The following is an 18,120-nucleotide window of genomic DNA, read 5'->3' as shown; positions in this document are numbered from 1 at the left end:
TCAGGGTGGCCACCTGGAGTGAGGTCTCTACGCTGTGCCTCTGGACCCTCCCTGGCTTAGCCCAGTCCCGGCTCTGCCACAGAGGGGATACACATGTGGGTACCTCTTACACAGAACTGAATGAGAAATCGACTAGATCAAGGTAAAAGAAGTGAAGACAGCCAGGGTGAGCCCAGCGGTCTTGTGATGTGTGGAGGTCTGATGGAGGAGGGTGAGCTAGCAGGAGGCTGGCAGAAACCTAGAGAGATGGGGTAGAGAAGAGAGGGGAAGCGAAAGAGGGTTTAAGATCGGGGTGGGGTGGGTGAAAGTGTTGGCTGGTTAGTTGGGAAGTGTGAGCAGATGACTGATCAGGGAGCACAGCACATAGTAATGGTCTGATGAGGAAACGGAAGATGGAAAGAATGAGCAGCTTGTTCTCAGTTGTCTAGGAGGACATGGAAGGGGAGCTGCTTGGAGGAGCTGAAGGTGAAAGCCTACAGCCACCATTGCTTTACTCTCAGGGTGTGGGGATGGGCATGGCAGGGGTAGCAGAGCCCAGGATGCAGTAGTGGCTCAGCCATGCAGGGATGAAAAGGTGGGAGGCCACGCCTCTTTGCCTGCAGATCCTCAGAGGTGACCTCAGTCTACAATGGGAGGTGCAGCGCCCCATTGGGTGCCCTGGAAGGAGGAGAGTAAGTGTGTGTGTGTGTGGGGGTGGCACCACCTCTAGATTGTGTACTATACCCCCTCACTTGCCCTCTCCAGGCCTCAGTCCTGTGCCCAGGGACAGCTCTGATTCATGGCTGGTTTTGTACATGGGAAGGCTGCACCAGATGCCAGATGTTCGTCACGGACATCTGGCTGTCATTCCCCACAGCCTCACCAAAGCTGCCTCAGGGATGCACCAGTTCCCATTCTGGGAGCCCACTTCCACCAGCCTTCCAGGGAGGGCCGTGGGCAGCCACGTCCAGTTCTGCCCACTGACCTGAGGCCCAGTGAAGGGGTCCTGGTCTTGCCATCTGCCTCTACGTGGTGTTCAGGGGGCCTGACAAGGTGGAGGGCTGAGCCCAGCTCCTTGCTCTTTCCTGGGGGCTCTATGCTCCCGTTCCTGTGGCCTGCCGTTGCCACTGGCACTGATTTTGGGGTCATGACTGTGTGAATTTGGACACAGACCACATGCCCAGGCTGTGTGCTAATGGAGAGAATGTGGCTGGAGGTAGCACAAATAAATCACACCTGATTTGTTTGCATGTCTTCCCTGAGAACCACAGACTAAAAGAGGCAGGATATGTGGGTGAGGAGGCATTCTGGGCTCATTCGGCTAGTCCCTTGTTTTCTGGGGACTGAGAAGGGAGACGGTTTATCCGCAGACGTGGAGTGACTTAGGGTCAATGCTGAGAGCAGGCCTAGCCTCCTGGGGCCCGTCATACCGTGTTTCTGACCTTCTCTCCTCTGACCTCTGCTAGGGAAGGCCTATCTTCTCTCCAGGGGCTGTGTGAAATATCTCTTCAGCCCTCCTCTGGATTCACGTGATACTCTTGCAGTGTGCCACTCCTTTGATTTTATGCAGCTCCTTCTATTCACAATCCATGTAGGGAAGCAGGGAGGCGTTTTGCTTTGTTTTGTTTGGTTTTTCCTCGCCTGCCGGACTGCTCAGCAACCCTCTCACCCGGGGTCGAGCGCTGCGCGATAAAGACGCTGGGGATCTTCAGCTCCTCCTCTCTGAGCCTGTAGAAGCTCAAGGTTTGGAGGGTAATGGACTGACTAGGTTTGGGGAAATGTTTTGGTTGGCCCCTCAGGTTCCATGGTCAGAATCTCCAGGGGAAAGCTGGACGTGGTGGGCAAGTGCCTGTAGTTCCAGCTACTCAGGAAGCTGAGAACGGCGGATCACTTGAGCCCAGGAGTTTGAGGCTGCAGTGAGCTGTGATTGCACCACTGCACTCCAGCCTGGATGATAAAGCAAGACCCAGCCTCTAAACAAAAAAAAAAAAAAAAGAAAAAAGAAAAAAAATTCCAGGAGGACTGTGCTCTGTGTGACTTGGAAGTCCTCTACATTGAACTTGGTGCTCTATGCACCTTCTCTCATCCAGTTCCCATTAGAACCCTGAAGAGCAGATATTGAGAGTTTCCTTTGGTTCTAAAATTGAGCAGAGTGAGCCTTGGAGGGTCTGAAAAGGCTGGAGGTACCACACACATAAAGCACAAGGCTTTCTCTCTGTTAAGGAGCAAACAGAACAGAGGCAGCAAGGACGAAGCCTAAAGAGATGTTAGTTCACACTGTACTGATGACATCACCACCCAGGGCCATGACCTTGGGTCAAAGGTTTGGTCAAAGACAGAGGGCAAAGCCATGTGCTGTCATTCAGGGCCAGTTTTCCTGTAAAAGCCAATTATAACTGGAGGAGCAGCTCACGAAGCTATACCCCTCAGCAGGCAACCTCTATGGGTTTGGGTTTATGGGAAGGAGGTGCTGGGCCAAGTGCCCGGGGAGGAGGCCCAGTGCTGGCACAGTCTGGTGGGAGCTGCACTGTGAGGCATCTCTACTTTATTGACATCTGATGCCTTATCTGTAAAACAAGGGGGCTGGACCGCAGGGTCACTCAGACTTTCTCCTGATCCTGAAGCTGAGTCTGTGTTGTCAGAACATTGATTTCAGAGGGAACCACTGTTCCCAGTTGACCCCTTGCAGCTCAGCTCAGCTTTTGCCCTTTATGTGGTTGCTCCTCTCCACTCACTCCTGAGATTTTCGGGATGGGTGTGGCAGATTCAAGGGGCAGGAGGGGCCTGGACATGGTGGGCAGAGTCAGGAGCAGCTCCAGGCCCCAGGGTCAGCCGATTCCCTCTAAGCCTCAGGTGCCTTGCTGTGAAATAGGGAGACCATAGGTGCCTGGGCACGGATCTGCCTCAGGGGCCAGGTCAGCCTTGAACATCCAGGTGAAGCTGTGTCTGGCCAGGGCATGGAAGGTTGTGGTCATGCCAGGGGCCACACTGAAGTCCTGCTTGGCACTGACCCATCCTCATGTCCATCTTCTGAACCTTCTCCCCAGGTCTAGGGCCCGTGGGGGCAGAGCTGTGGTGAGGGTGGGCTCTGAGTGTGAGCAGTGGCGATGGACCTGGGCCCAATATCTCTGGGGCAGGAAGTGCGCAGGATAAGAATGGGTAGGCGGCAAGCTGGAGGTGGGCATGGGGTCAGCAGATAGAAGTAGGGGAAGGCGTGGGCCGAGGCAGGAGTGCAGGCGGATCCAGCCTGGAGGAGAGGGGAGGAAGAGGGGATGTGGACAGCAAGGCCAGGAGGAGACAAGCAGGGAGAACCAGAGGGGCAAAGGCGGCCTTTCACCAAAGAAAGAGGGGCAGGCACAGGGTCAGGGAGAGTGGGATGGGGACATACAGGACAGGTCAACACCCGGCTGTCCCAGGCACACCAACAGGGCAGGGGAGCAGCCAGAGAGGTCACTGGGAGCCCGGCGCAGGCCTGGCCCTGCCTCCAGCCCTGGGCCTGTTGGCTGGGGTTTTCCACGTCTGCCAGGCTGGGGCCCTCTTCCTTGTCAGGAATGTGTCCCTGGCAGTATGCCCTAGAAGGCGCTGGCAAGAAGGGACCCACTGGGCCATCCTGGGAGTGTGTCCCACAGGCCGCCCACACAAAAGCTCCTCTCTCTCTGTGTCTCTCTCACTGCCTCTGTCTCTCTCTGTCTCTCTCTCTCTCTCTGTCCCTCTCTCTTGCTGTCTCTACTCTGTCTCTCTTGCTGTCTCTCTGTCTCTCTTTTTTTCTCTTGCTTTCTCTGCTTCTATCTCTGTCTCTCTTGCTGCCTCTCTCTTTGTCTCTCTCTCTGTCTCTCTCCCTCTCTTTCTCTTGCTGTCGCTGCTTCTCTCCCTCTCTGTTCCTCCAAGGCCAGCACCCCCCACTGTAGAAACGCCCAAAAGCATTCACACACAAATACACACGGGGCACATACACCTAATGGTTTCACACAGTGAACAGTGCAGCCCTGCACACACATGCAGAGACACGCAGAGTCTGCTGGGAGTGCTCACACACAGGTGCAGTGACGGGGCCACACCTTGACTGCTCTAGGGGAGTCTCGGGGTGAGAGGCACAGCTGGTGGGTGCAGAATTGCCATGCCCTCTTCATTCCTTTGCCATTTGTAGTAACTTCTGGAGCTGCTAATGAGCGGGCACCCCTCCGAAGCTCTAGGCATGGCCCCCTTTTCTGCAAGTCCCCCACCCTAGTCCCCCTGTCTAGCTCTAAGCTCCTTCCATCCTTCCCCTGCTTTGTTTAAAGTCTTCCTCTAAGAAAATCAAAGTCAGCCTGAGCTGTGATGGCTCCAAAGGCCTCTTCTTCCACAGGAGGGAGGGCCGGGGCAGATTGAAGGACCCACTGTCCCGCACCCTTGACAGTGGGTGGCTTGGGAACAGATCAGAAGCTATGTTGGTGGGGACAGGTGAAGTTGCTGAAGCAGCTCTGCCTGGGGGTGGGGCGGAGGCGCCTCCAGAAAAGGAATTAGTGTTGTTCATGGAGCCCTAATCTAATGAGTAAAGCTGGGCTGATTCATAAAATCCTTTCCGGGCACAATCCTTGCTCAGAGAACTCAAGGGCATGGCCTGCTCAGAAGGTGGGAAGCTCCTTGTTCCTGGGGAGATTCAAAAAGGGCCACTGCACAGGGGTTGTGAGTAGAAGGAAGGATTGCTTCGGGCAGGGAGTTTCCCAGCTGGCTTTGAAAGCTGTGGTGCTCCTGCTCCGATACACCAGAGGCCCCACTGCACTGGAATGGGGAGGAGATGTTCAAACGAGGAGCTGAGACCACTCTGCCCCAGCCCAGCAGGCAGCAGCTAGGAGCATGCAGGGTCGCTGGAGCCACACTGCTGCTGCTTGGGATCAAATGCTGGCTCTGTCGCCTACCCGTCCTGTGACTTTGGATAAGTGGCTATACCTCTTGGTGCCTTATTTCCCTCTTTTATTCCAAACAAACAGCAGCCACGAGAATTGCCACTTTGTGGGGCTGTTGGAAGGATTCAGTTAATTGATATGTATGCAAAGTGAGTTGAAAGATGGTTGTCACATAATAAGCACCATGTGGGCATCAGCTTCTGTGTGCCAGGCACTGTATTGGACATTTTTTCTTTTATCTCATCCTTTTCAAAATTCTGAGAGGTAGTTCATTATTTTATAATTGAGGAAGCTGAGACTCAGAAGGATGCTGGAGGCCATGCAAGGTCACACAGCAAGTGGATAGGAGAGCCAGCCTCTTGACTGCTGGCTACCTGAGTAGACCCATCCTCCCCTCCCACTATCACCATCGCCCCCTCCATCATCACCATCGTCACCATTGCTACCACTGTTGCCATCACCACCACCTCCTCCATCATCACCACTGCTATCACCATCATCGTCACCATCACCACCATCACAATCACCACCACCTCTATCAAGCCATCTCTAGGAGAAGGGAAAGACATTAGAATCTGATGGGGTCTGGGAGGCCAAGGCTGGGGCAGAAGACCTCTTAATGTAACTGGAATAGAAATAGGCAAGTGTGAGAGCCAAAGGGATTGCTGTCTCTCTTGGGGCCCCAAAGGTGACATTTCGCATTGGTGATCATCAGTCACGGCAGTGAGCAGAGACCCAAACAGTGTGCTGAGCAGGTCAAAGCAGAGTGCCATGGGAAGGGCTCCATCACCTTAGTCAGACCTGGCCTTGAGCCCTGCCTCTGCTACCTCCCAGGAGAGTAGCCAGGAGCAGGTCACTCGCCCTCTTTGAGCCTCAGTGTGTTTGTGTCACTGGGAATGTCAAAACCCTTCAGGAAGACGGTTGAGAGAATTAAATGGAATCCACTGAAATTCTGGGCTTCAGGAGGGCAGAGACTCTTGTCCTCTTGTCCTTTCCGTTCTGTGTGGCCTCCCTAGCATCCAGGTAGTGGTCATGTCCCAGCAGATGGTGGACACCCAAGATGTATTCATGCCTTCACTCCTCGGCTCTTTAGTGAGGCCATCAGCCTAATGATCATAACCTCTGAACAGAACACGAGCATCCCACAGTCACAATGATGCATTCCCTCTGTCCTTGCTCATATTGTCCTATGGCCAGACACCCTTGCACCATCATCCCTGCCCCTCACCTGCCATGTGACAGTCACAGGCACCATCTCTATCAAGCTACCACATCCTGCTCATTTAAGGGGTTCTTAAGGGTCTCCACACCCTTGCTCAACAGATGGATCATTCTACCCCACACTGGTCTTGTGGTTCACCCCTTCCCTTGGCCATCTCTGCAGGGCACACTGTTGTGCAAAGATGGGAGATTGGGTGTCAGACAGACTTGGGTTGGAATTCTGGGTATTAATGAGTTCTGTTACTTTGGAGCAGTCTCTTACTCTTGTAAGTGTTCGTCTTCCCCTCTGAGAAAATCAGAAGGGCTGTTGGAGGTCATGGTGCGTGAATGTGCCTGCTGAATCTAGGGATTCGGTAACTGACACATCTTTCCTTTTTCTTTTCCTTTTTACACTACCACTGCCTTAATCCCAAATGTTTGGAGGTATTTTTCAACGCTGTTGAGCTCATTGGAATAATGAACTTGTTGGTTTCGAGCTGAACCAGGTAACAATCAGTCCACATGTTCTCTCAGGGCACCCCAACTTTGAAGTAGAGTAATTAACATCTTGCTAATTTTCTTGGTGAAAAGAATTTTGAAATCATTAAAGAGGGAGTATCTTCTAATAAGTTTTTAAAAAGAGAGAGACCTGTTGTGAAAGCATTGGGAATATGTGTGTTTTCCTGAAACTTCCCAAGACAGCTCCCTCAGGAGTCATTATTAGAGGACAGTATTAGAGGTTCAGACCGTCTCTGAAATGAGTCAGGGGAAGAAGAGTATGAGTTTGACATAGTTGCTGTCCCTACTGTCTCCAGTTGCTGCCCAGTCATTCTCCCTGAACCTGCTCCAATGGGGCCCTCGTCCCATCATTCAGGGCACCAGTGACCTGTAGGATGCCAAACCTCACCATAAATGCTGCCCCTTCTTTTTTGAGACCAGGTCTTGCTCTGTCACCCAGGAGTACAGTGGTGCGATCCCTGCTCACAGTAGCCTCTCCCTTCTGGGTTCAAGTGATTCTCTGCCTCAGGCTCCTGAGTAGTTGGGACTACAGGCACGCATCATCACGCCCTGCTAATTATATATATATGTAGAGATGGGGTTTCACCATATTGGCCAGGCTGATCTCAAACTCCTGGCCTCAAGTGATCCACCCGCCTTGGCCTCCCGAAGTGCTGGGATTATAGGCCTGAGCCACTGGGCACAGCCTGTTGCCCTTCTCATTTGACATTTAAGAACTGGTGCCTTGGACTGCTCCCTGCTGTATGAAACACTCCCTCCACATACCCTGCGGACCGCCCTCTCCCTGGTTCTCCTCCCACCTCACTGGCCACCCCTTCTCAGTCTCCTTTGCCAGCTACTCCTCATCCCCTGCATTTCAATATTGGAGGCTGCAAGGACCTAATTTGCAGACCTCTCTCCTCTGTCTCATGTATCGCTGAATGATCTCACTCACTCCCGAAGTTTTAAACACTATCCTTGCTCCAGCAACTTACAAATGGAAATCCCCAACCAAGCCTCACGCCTTGAAATCTGAAAGCCAAGCTTATAGATCCAGATGCTTGCTGAGCACCCATAGGACATCTCACATGGAAAATGTCCACCACTGTTCTCCAGCATTCCAGCTGCACAGGGCAGAGCATTCACTTTCTCCGACACTCCACATCTCATCTCCCTTCAGAGCCTGCCCAGTGTTTCAGGATAGATCCAGGGACTGACTCCCTCTCTTCTCCTCTCCCCCCACCACAAGAAACAAGCCACCATCATCCCTTCCCCCTGACCACTGTGGTGGCCTCCTGGCTGGTCTCTGCCTTCACCCCTTCCCTGTCACAGCCAGGCCCTCCTCCTGCTGCAGGGTGACACATCTTACCAGGGTCCATCAGCCCCAACCCCAGCCTCTGGCCCCTTCTACCTCATCTCACCATTGCTCTTCCGTTTGCTGACCATCCCAGCCATGTGTCCCCACTCTTCCTCACCTCCAGGTCCTTTCCCAGACCTCCCGTGCATCACTCCCCCAATTCCTGCTTTCTTGTATTTGCCTCCACTCCCTTCTTCCCCGAGTAGAGACATCTAACACTTCCAACCACCTGCTATGCCGCCCTCTCTTCCATCCCTGCCTTCGTGCTTCCCCACTACTGCCCCCACCTGCTATCATTACACACATTTTGGAGACCCCGGTGCCTTATTTGATCAATTTCCATCTTTTCCACTGGATGGCTAATCCTTGAGGACAGAGAGCTTGTCACTTTGCCATTATTTTATGCCCAAGATCAGTTCAGTACCAGGTGCATACTGGGTGTTCATTAAACACGAAATGAAGGAAGGTTTGGTCTCAGAAGGTGTACTGGCTCTCACACAAAAAGGCTGCAAAGGCTCTGCTGCCCCTGAGCTCCCCTTGCTCCTCCATCTCCTCCCCATCCTCTCCTAGAGAAAACTCCACACAGTCTCTGGTGACACCTACTGGTGCTTGGTTCTTGGGCCATTCCTGGGAGGGAAAGGAGGTCCGAGGAACCCTTGGGCCATTTGAAGTCATGGATGATGACTGGCACCCAAAGTCCTTGTTCGACAGGTAGCACTTATATGTAGTAACGACCATGAGCAGCGCCTGCTGCTACCTGGCGTTAATCGCGTCCACCTTGCACTCCTGGGCAGAGTGAGCTCTCCATTTCTCTGAATTCCAAACTCGGGCTTGGGCCACAAGGCTCTCCATGGCATGCATGGCATTTTCCCATTCCTCTCCTGTCCCTCTCCTCCTGCCACTGAAGCTGTGGGGCTTGGCCCCTCCTCACCCCCATGATAAATGAAGCCCCTCCAGGCTCAGGCTTTGCCCTGCTCTTCCCATGACTGGACTGGTCTCCTTCTTAGCTCTCAGCTCAGATGTCACTCACCTTAGAGCTCTTCCCAGACCAGCTTATCCAGCATCTGTCCAGTGTCCCTGCTCCCAAAGTCCCATTATGTCACAGGCATATTTCCTCCATGGCAAAGGCTGCATGCCATGGCTGGCTTTCCTTTCTGTGTCGGCTTCTGTGCTGTTCTGTGTTGCTCTCTGCTTCCTCCACTAGCACGGGAGCACCAAGAGGGCAGTAGCCACTCGCCTGTGTGTACATGTGTTTGCACTTGTTCCTTGCACTGAGACATATGTGCCAGGCACTTGGAAAGTACGTGTTGAGTAAATGAAGGAATAAATGAATGAGCACTTATTAGATGCCAGGTTTCATGCTGAGAACTTCCCATCCACTGTCCATCCTATTTAACCTTTAGGACAACCGTGGATGGAAAGGGGAGGGACTTTCACCCCTGTTTTTGAGTTTGGAAACAGACACACAGGGGGCAACTGACATGAAAGAGGTGAGGCCTGTCTGACCCCAGAGCTTCCTCCCATCAACCTTGGGGCTCAAGATTCTTTCACCTGGTCTTGTCCTTTTTTTCTCTGTACACTGGTGCACAGCTCACACTTGGCTGGGAAAGGAGAGATGGCCCTGGTAGGCCCTCACCTTGTTACTGTTTCTTGTGCCTCACCAGTCTCCAAACAAAGATAACTGCATCCCCGACTCCCATCAGGTAGCGCCCAGCTGTGCCAGAGCCCCACCCTCATTCTTCGTGCTGCATCTTCCTGAGATAGAGAAAAGGAAGGGAAGGAGGGAGGTGGCCCTGATCCCCTGAGTCAGTGTTTGCAGCTGTCCGCAGGTCCAGGGGGATTTCCCTTTCTGGCGATACTTTGTCTACCGCATATTTTACAGACTTCCCATGAAACTCTTGCATAAACATTTTCACGAAACATGCAGCACCCTGTCCGTGCCCTCTCTCCTGCCTAAAGGATCTGGGAGATGTGGATTGACCACTCAGAGGATCTGGGCCTTCTGGGGAGGCAGCTGGTGCTGATACACTCTGGCCTAGAGGAGAAATGCAAGCCAGTAATCTCCAGAAAGTTTCCGAACAGGTGGTGGAGGTGGAATTGCACATAAGAACCCAATGTCTGGACCCTGGGTTGTCTTCATCTTCTCACAAACTGCATACCATGGCCCTGAGATGTGGTTAATAACAATTTCCCTCCCCCTTTCAATTACTAGGAAAGTTACTTGCTCACCTATAAAATATGGATAATAGCATCTGCCCTGCAAACCATGAGGAGGATTACATGAGAGCCTGTGTGTAACGCTGACACAGTATAGCCATTCAGCGGTTGGCTGGTTATCACAACCAATGTGGTTTCCAATGTGGAGATTGTGGATAGTGGTTAAGAGCTCAGATGCTTACATCCGACTCCCTGGGTTCAATTCTGTGCCTCTTGTCAGCTGTGTGATGTTGGGTAAATTACTTAACGTCTCTGAGCCTTGGCTTCTCATTGCATAAGCCAATGAATCCTATAGGTACAGAGTGAGGAAGACTCTTCTACGAGTCAAGACTGTTAAAAGGCAAAATGGGCTGCTGTAGAAAGTAGCAAGCTGGCCATCTGCTGGTGCAGGCTTTGGAGACAGACAGACCTGAATCCCTATTGGCTGGGTGACCTGAGGCAGTTGACCTGGCCCTTGGAGAGGCTGCATCATGCAGTGGCCAAGAACTGGATACCAGAGCCATCATGCTGACATTGCCACCTGCAAGTTATGTGGGCTTGGGCAGTTGACTAACTTCTTTATGCCTTTCTTTCTACAGAAAGAAGTTAGTCCCCCTTTCTTTCTTTCTGTAAATAATAGCACCTACCTCGTAAAGCCATGGTAAGGATTCAATTAAATGTGTTAATGTATTCAACATGCTTGGAACAGCGTCTGGTGCACAGCAAGCCACCTACATGTGTCTGCTGCTTATGGAGATAACTACATCCCTCCCGCAGAGCAGTCAAGAGGCTCAGAAACAATCCACATGGCATTCCCAGTGCAGCACCTAGCCATGTGGGCACTCAGTCCCTGGGAGCCATGACAGTGTAATCCTTGTTAACATGATCCCTGGGCCCTTGTGCCTGGCATGTGTCTATTGCCTATCTGAAATGGAGATGTGTGGAAAATTCCTTGGCTGGCCTTGGAGCAGCGGAGGAACTGGACCTTGTGTCTGCTGGGCGTCCGCTTCAGCTCTTCCCTCCTCCACCTCTTCCCCTTCCCACTTGGATGTCATACATCTTGTCTGTGGTTAGCTGCACTCAGCAGCGGCTGCTGCGAGGTGATGGATGAGCCATGATTGCTTCCTGCCTGGTATCCGGCAGGCTGCCCTGGCATCCTTCCCTTGTTTCTACCGCTCCTGCTGATCTCCTAACATGGGGCCACCATATCTCTTCCTAGATGCTAGATTCAGGTAGGCATTTATTCAAATACAGAGACATTTCTCCTATCTGACGAGTTTCTCATCTTGGACTCAGTTTTTATATCTGTGTAATGGGAACAAAATCTACCTTCTGGGATGGTTGTTGTGAGTTAAATCCAAAGCCAGATGATTGACACATGCTGGGTACTCAATAATTGCATGTACCCACCTTTCCCAACTGGAAAAACTCTTGGCCGAGAGTCAAGGGATGACAAGGCTGTGTGTTCTGCAGACAGAACCATGGGTGCACCAATATAGAGCACAAGGACGTCAGACACCATGTTGTGCAAGCCCTTTTCCTCTCCTAAGGGACAAGCAGATGCCTCCCTTTTGCCATTTGGTAAACTGAGGGCGAAAATGGATGTGTTTTTCCAGAAAGACTACAGTAAATTCCTGGTGTTTTCCCTTACAGCAGCAGCTCTAATCAATCAATAGGCTTCTGGTGAGAAGGAACCCACGCTGTGTGAAGAGATACCTTTTTTATCTTCAGAAGTCTAGAGTATTCCACTTACCTAGAGAGTGAGGGAAAATGATTGTCAATGGGTAGACAATAAATGGACTTTAAGGAAGCAGTGTCTTTGTCATTAGATTTTTTCGTTTTTGTGTTCATGTTTTCAAAAAGGGAAATCAACCAGTGAACCAGCTAAGAACAAATTAAATCCACATTTTTAACTCGTAAGAACTTATCCTTGTCCTTAATTTAGAACTACTTCTTATGCTGCTCCTGAAGTATTACCTGAGAATTTCATATTTATTGGAATAGAGAAGATAACTCAGTCTGTATTTCCTTTACCAAGGAAATAATGCACCATTTCTCACCACCCTCATTAACTGTCCTTAGACATCCGGAAGGAGAATCTGACCTTCCAGCTGGTTACCCTGGCATATCAGTGAGGGCCACAGGAAGGAAATGCTTGCAAATTTGGAATGCACTCAACTGCAAGTAAAGAAAACCCATGTATGGTGGCTTAAACAAATAGAAGTTTTTTGTTTGTTAGTTTAGTTTAGTTTTGTTTTTTAAATCTTATGCTTCCCACCTAGGATTGGAATTGCTGGTTTGATATTTCCTCCGTTCTCCTAGACAGTCCCCCAAACATTATGTTTCACATGCAAAGGGAGAAGAAGGGAAAGTAAACTCACCACCCCATCCACTTATCTATTCCCTTACATAAAGAAAACCAAAAGCTTTTTAAGCAATCCTTTCCTTCATCCACAGCAAACTTTTGTTATTTGTTTCCTTGGCCAGCCCTGAATCACACATCCAGCCCTAGCTGCAAGTGAGTCTGGAAAGGTGGGGAATAGAATAATCGTAATTGACTTAGACCAAGCAGCTACTGTGTTTCTGCTCCATGGGCTGACCACTCTGTCTTTCTGAACTAAGGTGGCATTTATTTAGCAATTAAAAAGTGAGAAATGGATATGGGGGCTGATAAGAAATGATGCCTGCTACACCTCCAGGGCAGGAGCCCAAGGGCCCATGAAATACTCTCAGTAGCTCATCAAAATCATAACAAACCCCATGCCTGGGAGGCTCCACATTCCACCAGTCAGTGTTTACTTCTCAGCTCAGTTGTCAGAAGTCATTTCTGCTCAATAACTGAAGGCCTGTTATGGTTTTGGAGCTACAAAGACAGTGGCCATACAGAGGTGAGCTGAGGTCCAACCGGTCTGAAGACTCCCAGTCCCTGGGGAGACAGGCATGCCCATTAGTGACTTCAGTATGGTGCCTTCAGCTCTCAGACACTGGGACCCGAGGAAGGGCTCCCTACCCAGGCTGGGACAAATGGAAACAAGCCCCTGGGGTTGTTGAAGGCTGAGCAGTCTCTAAGATTCAGGAGGAGGAGCCTTGTTAAGTATGGAGACACAATGACTCCTGGTAGCACTGATCCTTTCTTTCACTCACATTTTTGGAGTCTGTTGTATTAGTCAGGCCTGCAATGCCCTGAAGGCAGGGACTAGGACGTCTGTATCATCCACTTCTGTGACCCTAGAGCTAGCTCGATGCTTGGAACATATCTGGAGCTCAGTAAAGAACTGAGTTTGAATAAATGAGTGAATACAGAAATAAACAGATCATTCTCCAAGATATGGGGATATCTTGGCCAAAAGGATATGCAGAATGGCTTCCAATTATAGGCTAAGAGGAGCCATGGATGCTAACCCTACCTCCTTGCCAAGCAGGTAAACCCCGAGGGCCCCACCATCCCTGGGAAGCCTGGCTGCAGGGCTATTTTGGAAGCCATTTGTTCTGACTTAACCAACTCAACTGTAAACTGCCCCTTGAGCCTGGTGAATGTGTGAGGCTTAGTGACGGCCCCAGAGGGAATTTGCAGGTTGTTTTGAGAAAGATTCCTTAAAGCAATTTGAGCAAGTTCTACTATCTTTGAGTAGAATCTCCATCATTTCTGTGTTCGTGGTCCTCCCCTTGGGAAATTTGCAGAGATGTGACTCAATGGAGCAGCCTACTCTGAGTTCCAGCCGCCAGCCTCCAGAGATTTGCTCATCATCAAAGATAGATAGAACCTTCTGAGTCAACCCGTCTTAAATTCTAAACTCATTAAAATGACACGCAATTCCCAGCCTGTCTCTCTGGCAGGCTGCCAAACTTAAAGCAATTGATCGTCACCCCACAGCTGCCGCTGTCCTGGGTAGAGCTGTCTAAATATTGTGCTGTGCCTGCACCCGTTCCTGTATGTAGTGCTAGACAGACAGCTTGGTGCTGTTTCCAAAATAACCCCTTCCATGGTGCTTGTCAGACCTGGTGGTGCCTCTGAGGATAAACATTAAAAATACCTCCTTCCAAATCAGGAAAGATCTCATTTGTTCCCCTGCACTGAGACACTTATATCCTCAAATATGAGAACAGGCCATTGTATATGGAACTAATGGGGTGGTGGAGCTGCCTAATAATGTGTGATTATAATAATAATGTGTGATAACCAAATTGCTTCACGGGCAGGGCTGGGTCTTCAGGGAGGTAAGTGAGGTGCTTTGGGTGCTAAATTTATGAGCATATAGAATCTCCTTACAGCCTCTCAGTGCTATTGTAGGCATAATCTTGCCTAATCCTCAAAGCAGCCCTGTGACAAATGTGTGCATTTTAAGGTCTCCCATCCCACAGGTGCCCACGCTAAGACACACAGATTAAGAGACTTCTCTAAGCCACAGTGGTAGGCGGGAGTGCAGTCGGCATGGACTCAGCACATTAAAATTCAAAGTTAATGCTCTTTCCGAAATTGTTAGAGGGACTGAAAGAGTTCATTTTTCTTCCAACTTTTTATTTTTTATTTATTTATTTTTGAGGTGGAGTCTCATTCTGTCACCCAGGCTGTTGTACAGTGGCGCCATCTCAGCTCACTGCAACCTCCGCCTCCCAGGTTCAAGCGATTCTCCTGCCTCAGCCTCCTGAGTAGCTGGGGTTACTGGTGTGCGCCACCACGCTCGGCTCATTTTTGTGTTATTAGTAGAGCCAGGGTTTCACCGTGTTGGCCAGGCTGGTCTCGAACTCCTGACCTCAGGTGATCCACCCGTCTTGGCCTCCCAAAGTACAGGCATGAGCCACGACGCCCGGCCTTCTTCCAACTTTTTAGAAGTGAGGATTCTTGAAGACTTTAAGATGTTTATGTAATATTGTATAATGATTTTGTATTGTATGACTTACTGAATTGCTTTTGTATAACTGAGTTTTACTTATTTGGAATTTGCCTTTTTGTGGAACTGTGCCTGCAGCTCCATTAGATGACTGATGGAACATCTTTCTGGTCTGTCCCTGCACACAATTTCCATTTCATTGACATCCTACCGACTTGGAGGTTTCATGCTTTCCTAAATGTGCATGCTTTCCTAAATGAAGTTCCCTCTGCCTGTATCACCTTTTGGTCTTTTGCCTGTCTGGCTAAATCTTACTGTTCTTTCAAAAGGAATCTTTCCAAGAAAGCTTCTCTGTCCTCTTGCATTAGATTAGGTAGTATATCTGTGTCCTGAATCCCACAGCAGCAGGCACATGTATCTACAACTTATTCCACTTTGTTGATAATATTGATGTCCATGTCTGGCTCCCTCGGACAAGGCTGTGAATTCATTGTAGACAGGGACAAAGCCTTGTTCATATTTCACTCCGGTACAGAACACGGTATTTGCAGAGTTGATGCTTAACATATACATGGGAAAATGAAAACATGAGTGAGTGCAGAGATGCCAGCTGCCTCCGCATCTTCTCCATGCTGCAAGGCAGGGTGGGGTCTCGTGTGCTGTCATATTTCACAGGGTGACGATGGATCACATTTTCTCATCAGTCTCTGTTTCCTCTTGCTTTCCTCAGATGTGCTCTGTCCTAGCGTTCGTGTAGAAGGAGATCGCTTTAAGCACACCAATGGAGGAACCAAGGAAATCACAGGTAAGGAAAAACAGCAACCACACGTGCTGTCTTTGGTGTATGATTTGCTGAGCCTGAGCATGACCCTAGTCAATTCAGGGCGGCCTCACTGACCCTGTTCTTGTTCCCATATTTCACCAGAGTCCTGATAAAATGGTTTGAATCGTGCAGGTGGCAGCTCTCATCAAAGAACCATCCAACAGGAAAGAACATACATTCACATTTTCCATTTGGCAGGCAGTGGATATTCTATAGGAGTCACTCAATAATGCATGAGAATGAATGAGTTTGTAAAGAAGCTGGTGAATGAGTAAGCAAATGATTGGCAAAGTGAGCAAACGACTGAATAAATCAATGTGTTTTGGAGTGAAAGCGAGAGTGAATCAGAGTTATAAATATATGAGTGAATCAATGGGTGAGAGAACAAAGAGACATGTGACGACAGACCCAGCAGCAGAAAGAAATATCGCAGAGTCTCACCAAAGGCTGTCAGGCATATGACAGAATAGAAGGCTGCAAGAGTGCAGAATAGAAGGCCGAGGCGGCTCCCCACCATCCCAATAATATGGATCCAGCCCTCCCTATGGCTGGGCACCCTGCTCAGCACTTCAAATACGTATGACAAAGAAGTTTTCTTCTCTCTCGACTCCCAACCAGGAAGCCGCTGCAGGACAGCAGCCCTGCTCTTCTTGCCAATGACCCTGCTTTGGGTGTCCCTCCTCTTCCTCCTGCATCATCTTGGGTCCAATTCTAAGCACTTATGTGTCCCCATCTGAGCAGGGAACCATGTGAGGTCAGGATGAGGTGTTCGGCAGGCCCTGGCATCCCTGCTTGTGTCCCAGGGACCTTGCCATGTCACTGTGCTCTGCTGTCTTAAAGATGCCGACATCTGCGTCTTGTGCCTGGGGGATTTTTCTAGAATGGTGGAAGGCTGCTCTGCCTACGTGCACAGTGGGGAAAAGTTGCCAGGGAGTGAACAACCCAGAAGCAGCTCTCAACCAGCGACTGTTGGTATAGAAGCACCCCGGCTCTACTGCTCCTTCGGTGGGATTGTTCTGAAGTCCACGTTTGACCCCATGTCCCAGAGTTTCCTAGGGGCAGTTGTCCATCAGGGTAACTGGCTCATGCCATACTCTATCAGCCGCTTTCTTTCGCTGAATCCTGCCTCTACTCCCTGCTCAAGCACCTCCCCAATAAACCAGCACTTTCAGAGGAAACCAGAGACAGTGATATTCTTCAGGTGGGGCACCTGGTGTGAAGCTGCTGCCCAATGGGGTGCTATCACTGTCAGGGTTTATTTGTCTAATACATGAGATAAAGGTGACTTTCATCTTCACTTTGTTAACTGAATTTCCTTGAAATAAGTATAGTTATATCTGAGCTATTAGGCTGGTGCGAAAAAAATTGTGCAAAACGTTAATGGTAGAACCGCAATTACTTTTGCACCAACCCAATACTTTGCCCAAGGTGTAACACTTCTGGGCATTTTCACTTCAAGGCTCCTGCTTTTTGCCTTGGAAATCCCCAGTGAGGCTCTGGTTCTCGGATAATCTATTTTCTGTCCACTGGAGTGTGAATGTGTCTGCCCAACTTTTCCCTGAGACCCCTCCCATTGATATCCATCTTCAAAGCAAATTCTTACCTTATTGCATTATCTACCTGTGGCTTTGGGAGCTATGAGCCCTTCATAGCAGTATCCCTCAGTAATTCATTGTCTAACACACATATCCATAGAAGGGAATCCTTATGACAGTAATGTGATTAATAAAAGCAATAGTAATAATGAATGCCTCCTGAGCACTTACTGTGTGCCAGAGGGTTTACATGCATTTCCTCATTTACCTTCACAGCATATGAGATGCATTCCTCTGTATTTTATATACGATGCACTGTTGCACATTTTACAATTGGGAAAACTGAGGCACAGAGAGACTGAGCCACTTGCCTGAGTTTGTGGCGGAATCAGGATTTGCATTCAGACCACCACTCAGCAAAGCCCACATTTGTTATTGTTTTGCCACATGGAGTGGCCAGTCTTGGAGCTTGGACTGTACAATATGTATTTCTAGGTAACTGATTCAACAGAGTGAAGAAATGAAGTTTTTGTCTTAAAAATCAGGCAAACTTACTCTGACCCTCAAAAGTTAGTCTCTTTTTCTGTGATAAGAAGAGAAAAATAGGCTATGTTGCAATGTAGATTCTGAACTCTTCCGCTTGGACTGGCCACCCCCAGACAGGCAGCCCGAGAGAGGGGACATAGCACTTTTGCTGTCATTGCATCTACTTGGTGGCTGGAAGAGTTAAAAGAAAATTACACTTCCCTTGCTGCCACCAGGCCCATCCAGACCACTATTATCTTTTCTCTGGAGTGTTATAGCATCTCTATAA

At 49.7% G+C, this 18,120-nt stretch overlaps 1 protein-coding gene across 2 annotated transcripts in view; it reads left to right on the top strand.

Moving 5' to 3' along the window:
* The window catches only part of COL22A1 (collagen type XXII alpha 1 chain), a 327,564-nt gene that overhangs the window by 51,445 nt on the left and 257,999 nt on the right, over positions 1–18,120 (top strand). For both annotated transcript variants that reach the window (XM_008001616.3, XM_073018373.1), the window contains exon 4: positions 15,679–15,753. In XM_008001616.3, coding sequence (XP_007999807.3) covers positions 15,679–15,753 — 75 coding nt within the window. The remainder of the gene's footprint in view (positions 1–15,678; positions 15,754–18,120) is intronic.

This window comes from Chlorocebus sabaeus, chromosome 8 (assembly GCF_047675955.1).
Source record: "Chlorocebus sabaeus isolate Y175 chromosome 8, mChlSab1.0.hap1, whole genome shotgun sequence".
Classification (NCBI taxonomy): domain Eukaryota; kingdom Metazoa; phylum Chordata; class Mammalia; order Primates; family Cercopithecidae; genus Chlorocebus; species Chlorocebus sabaeus.
This window is presented reverse-complemented; position numbering and strand designations above follow the sequence as displayed.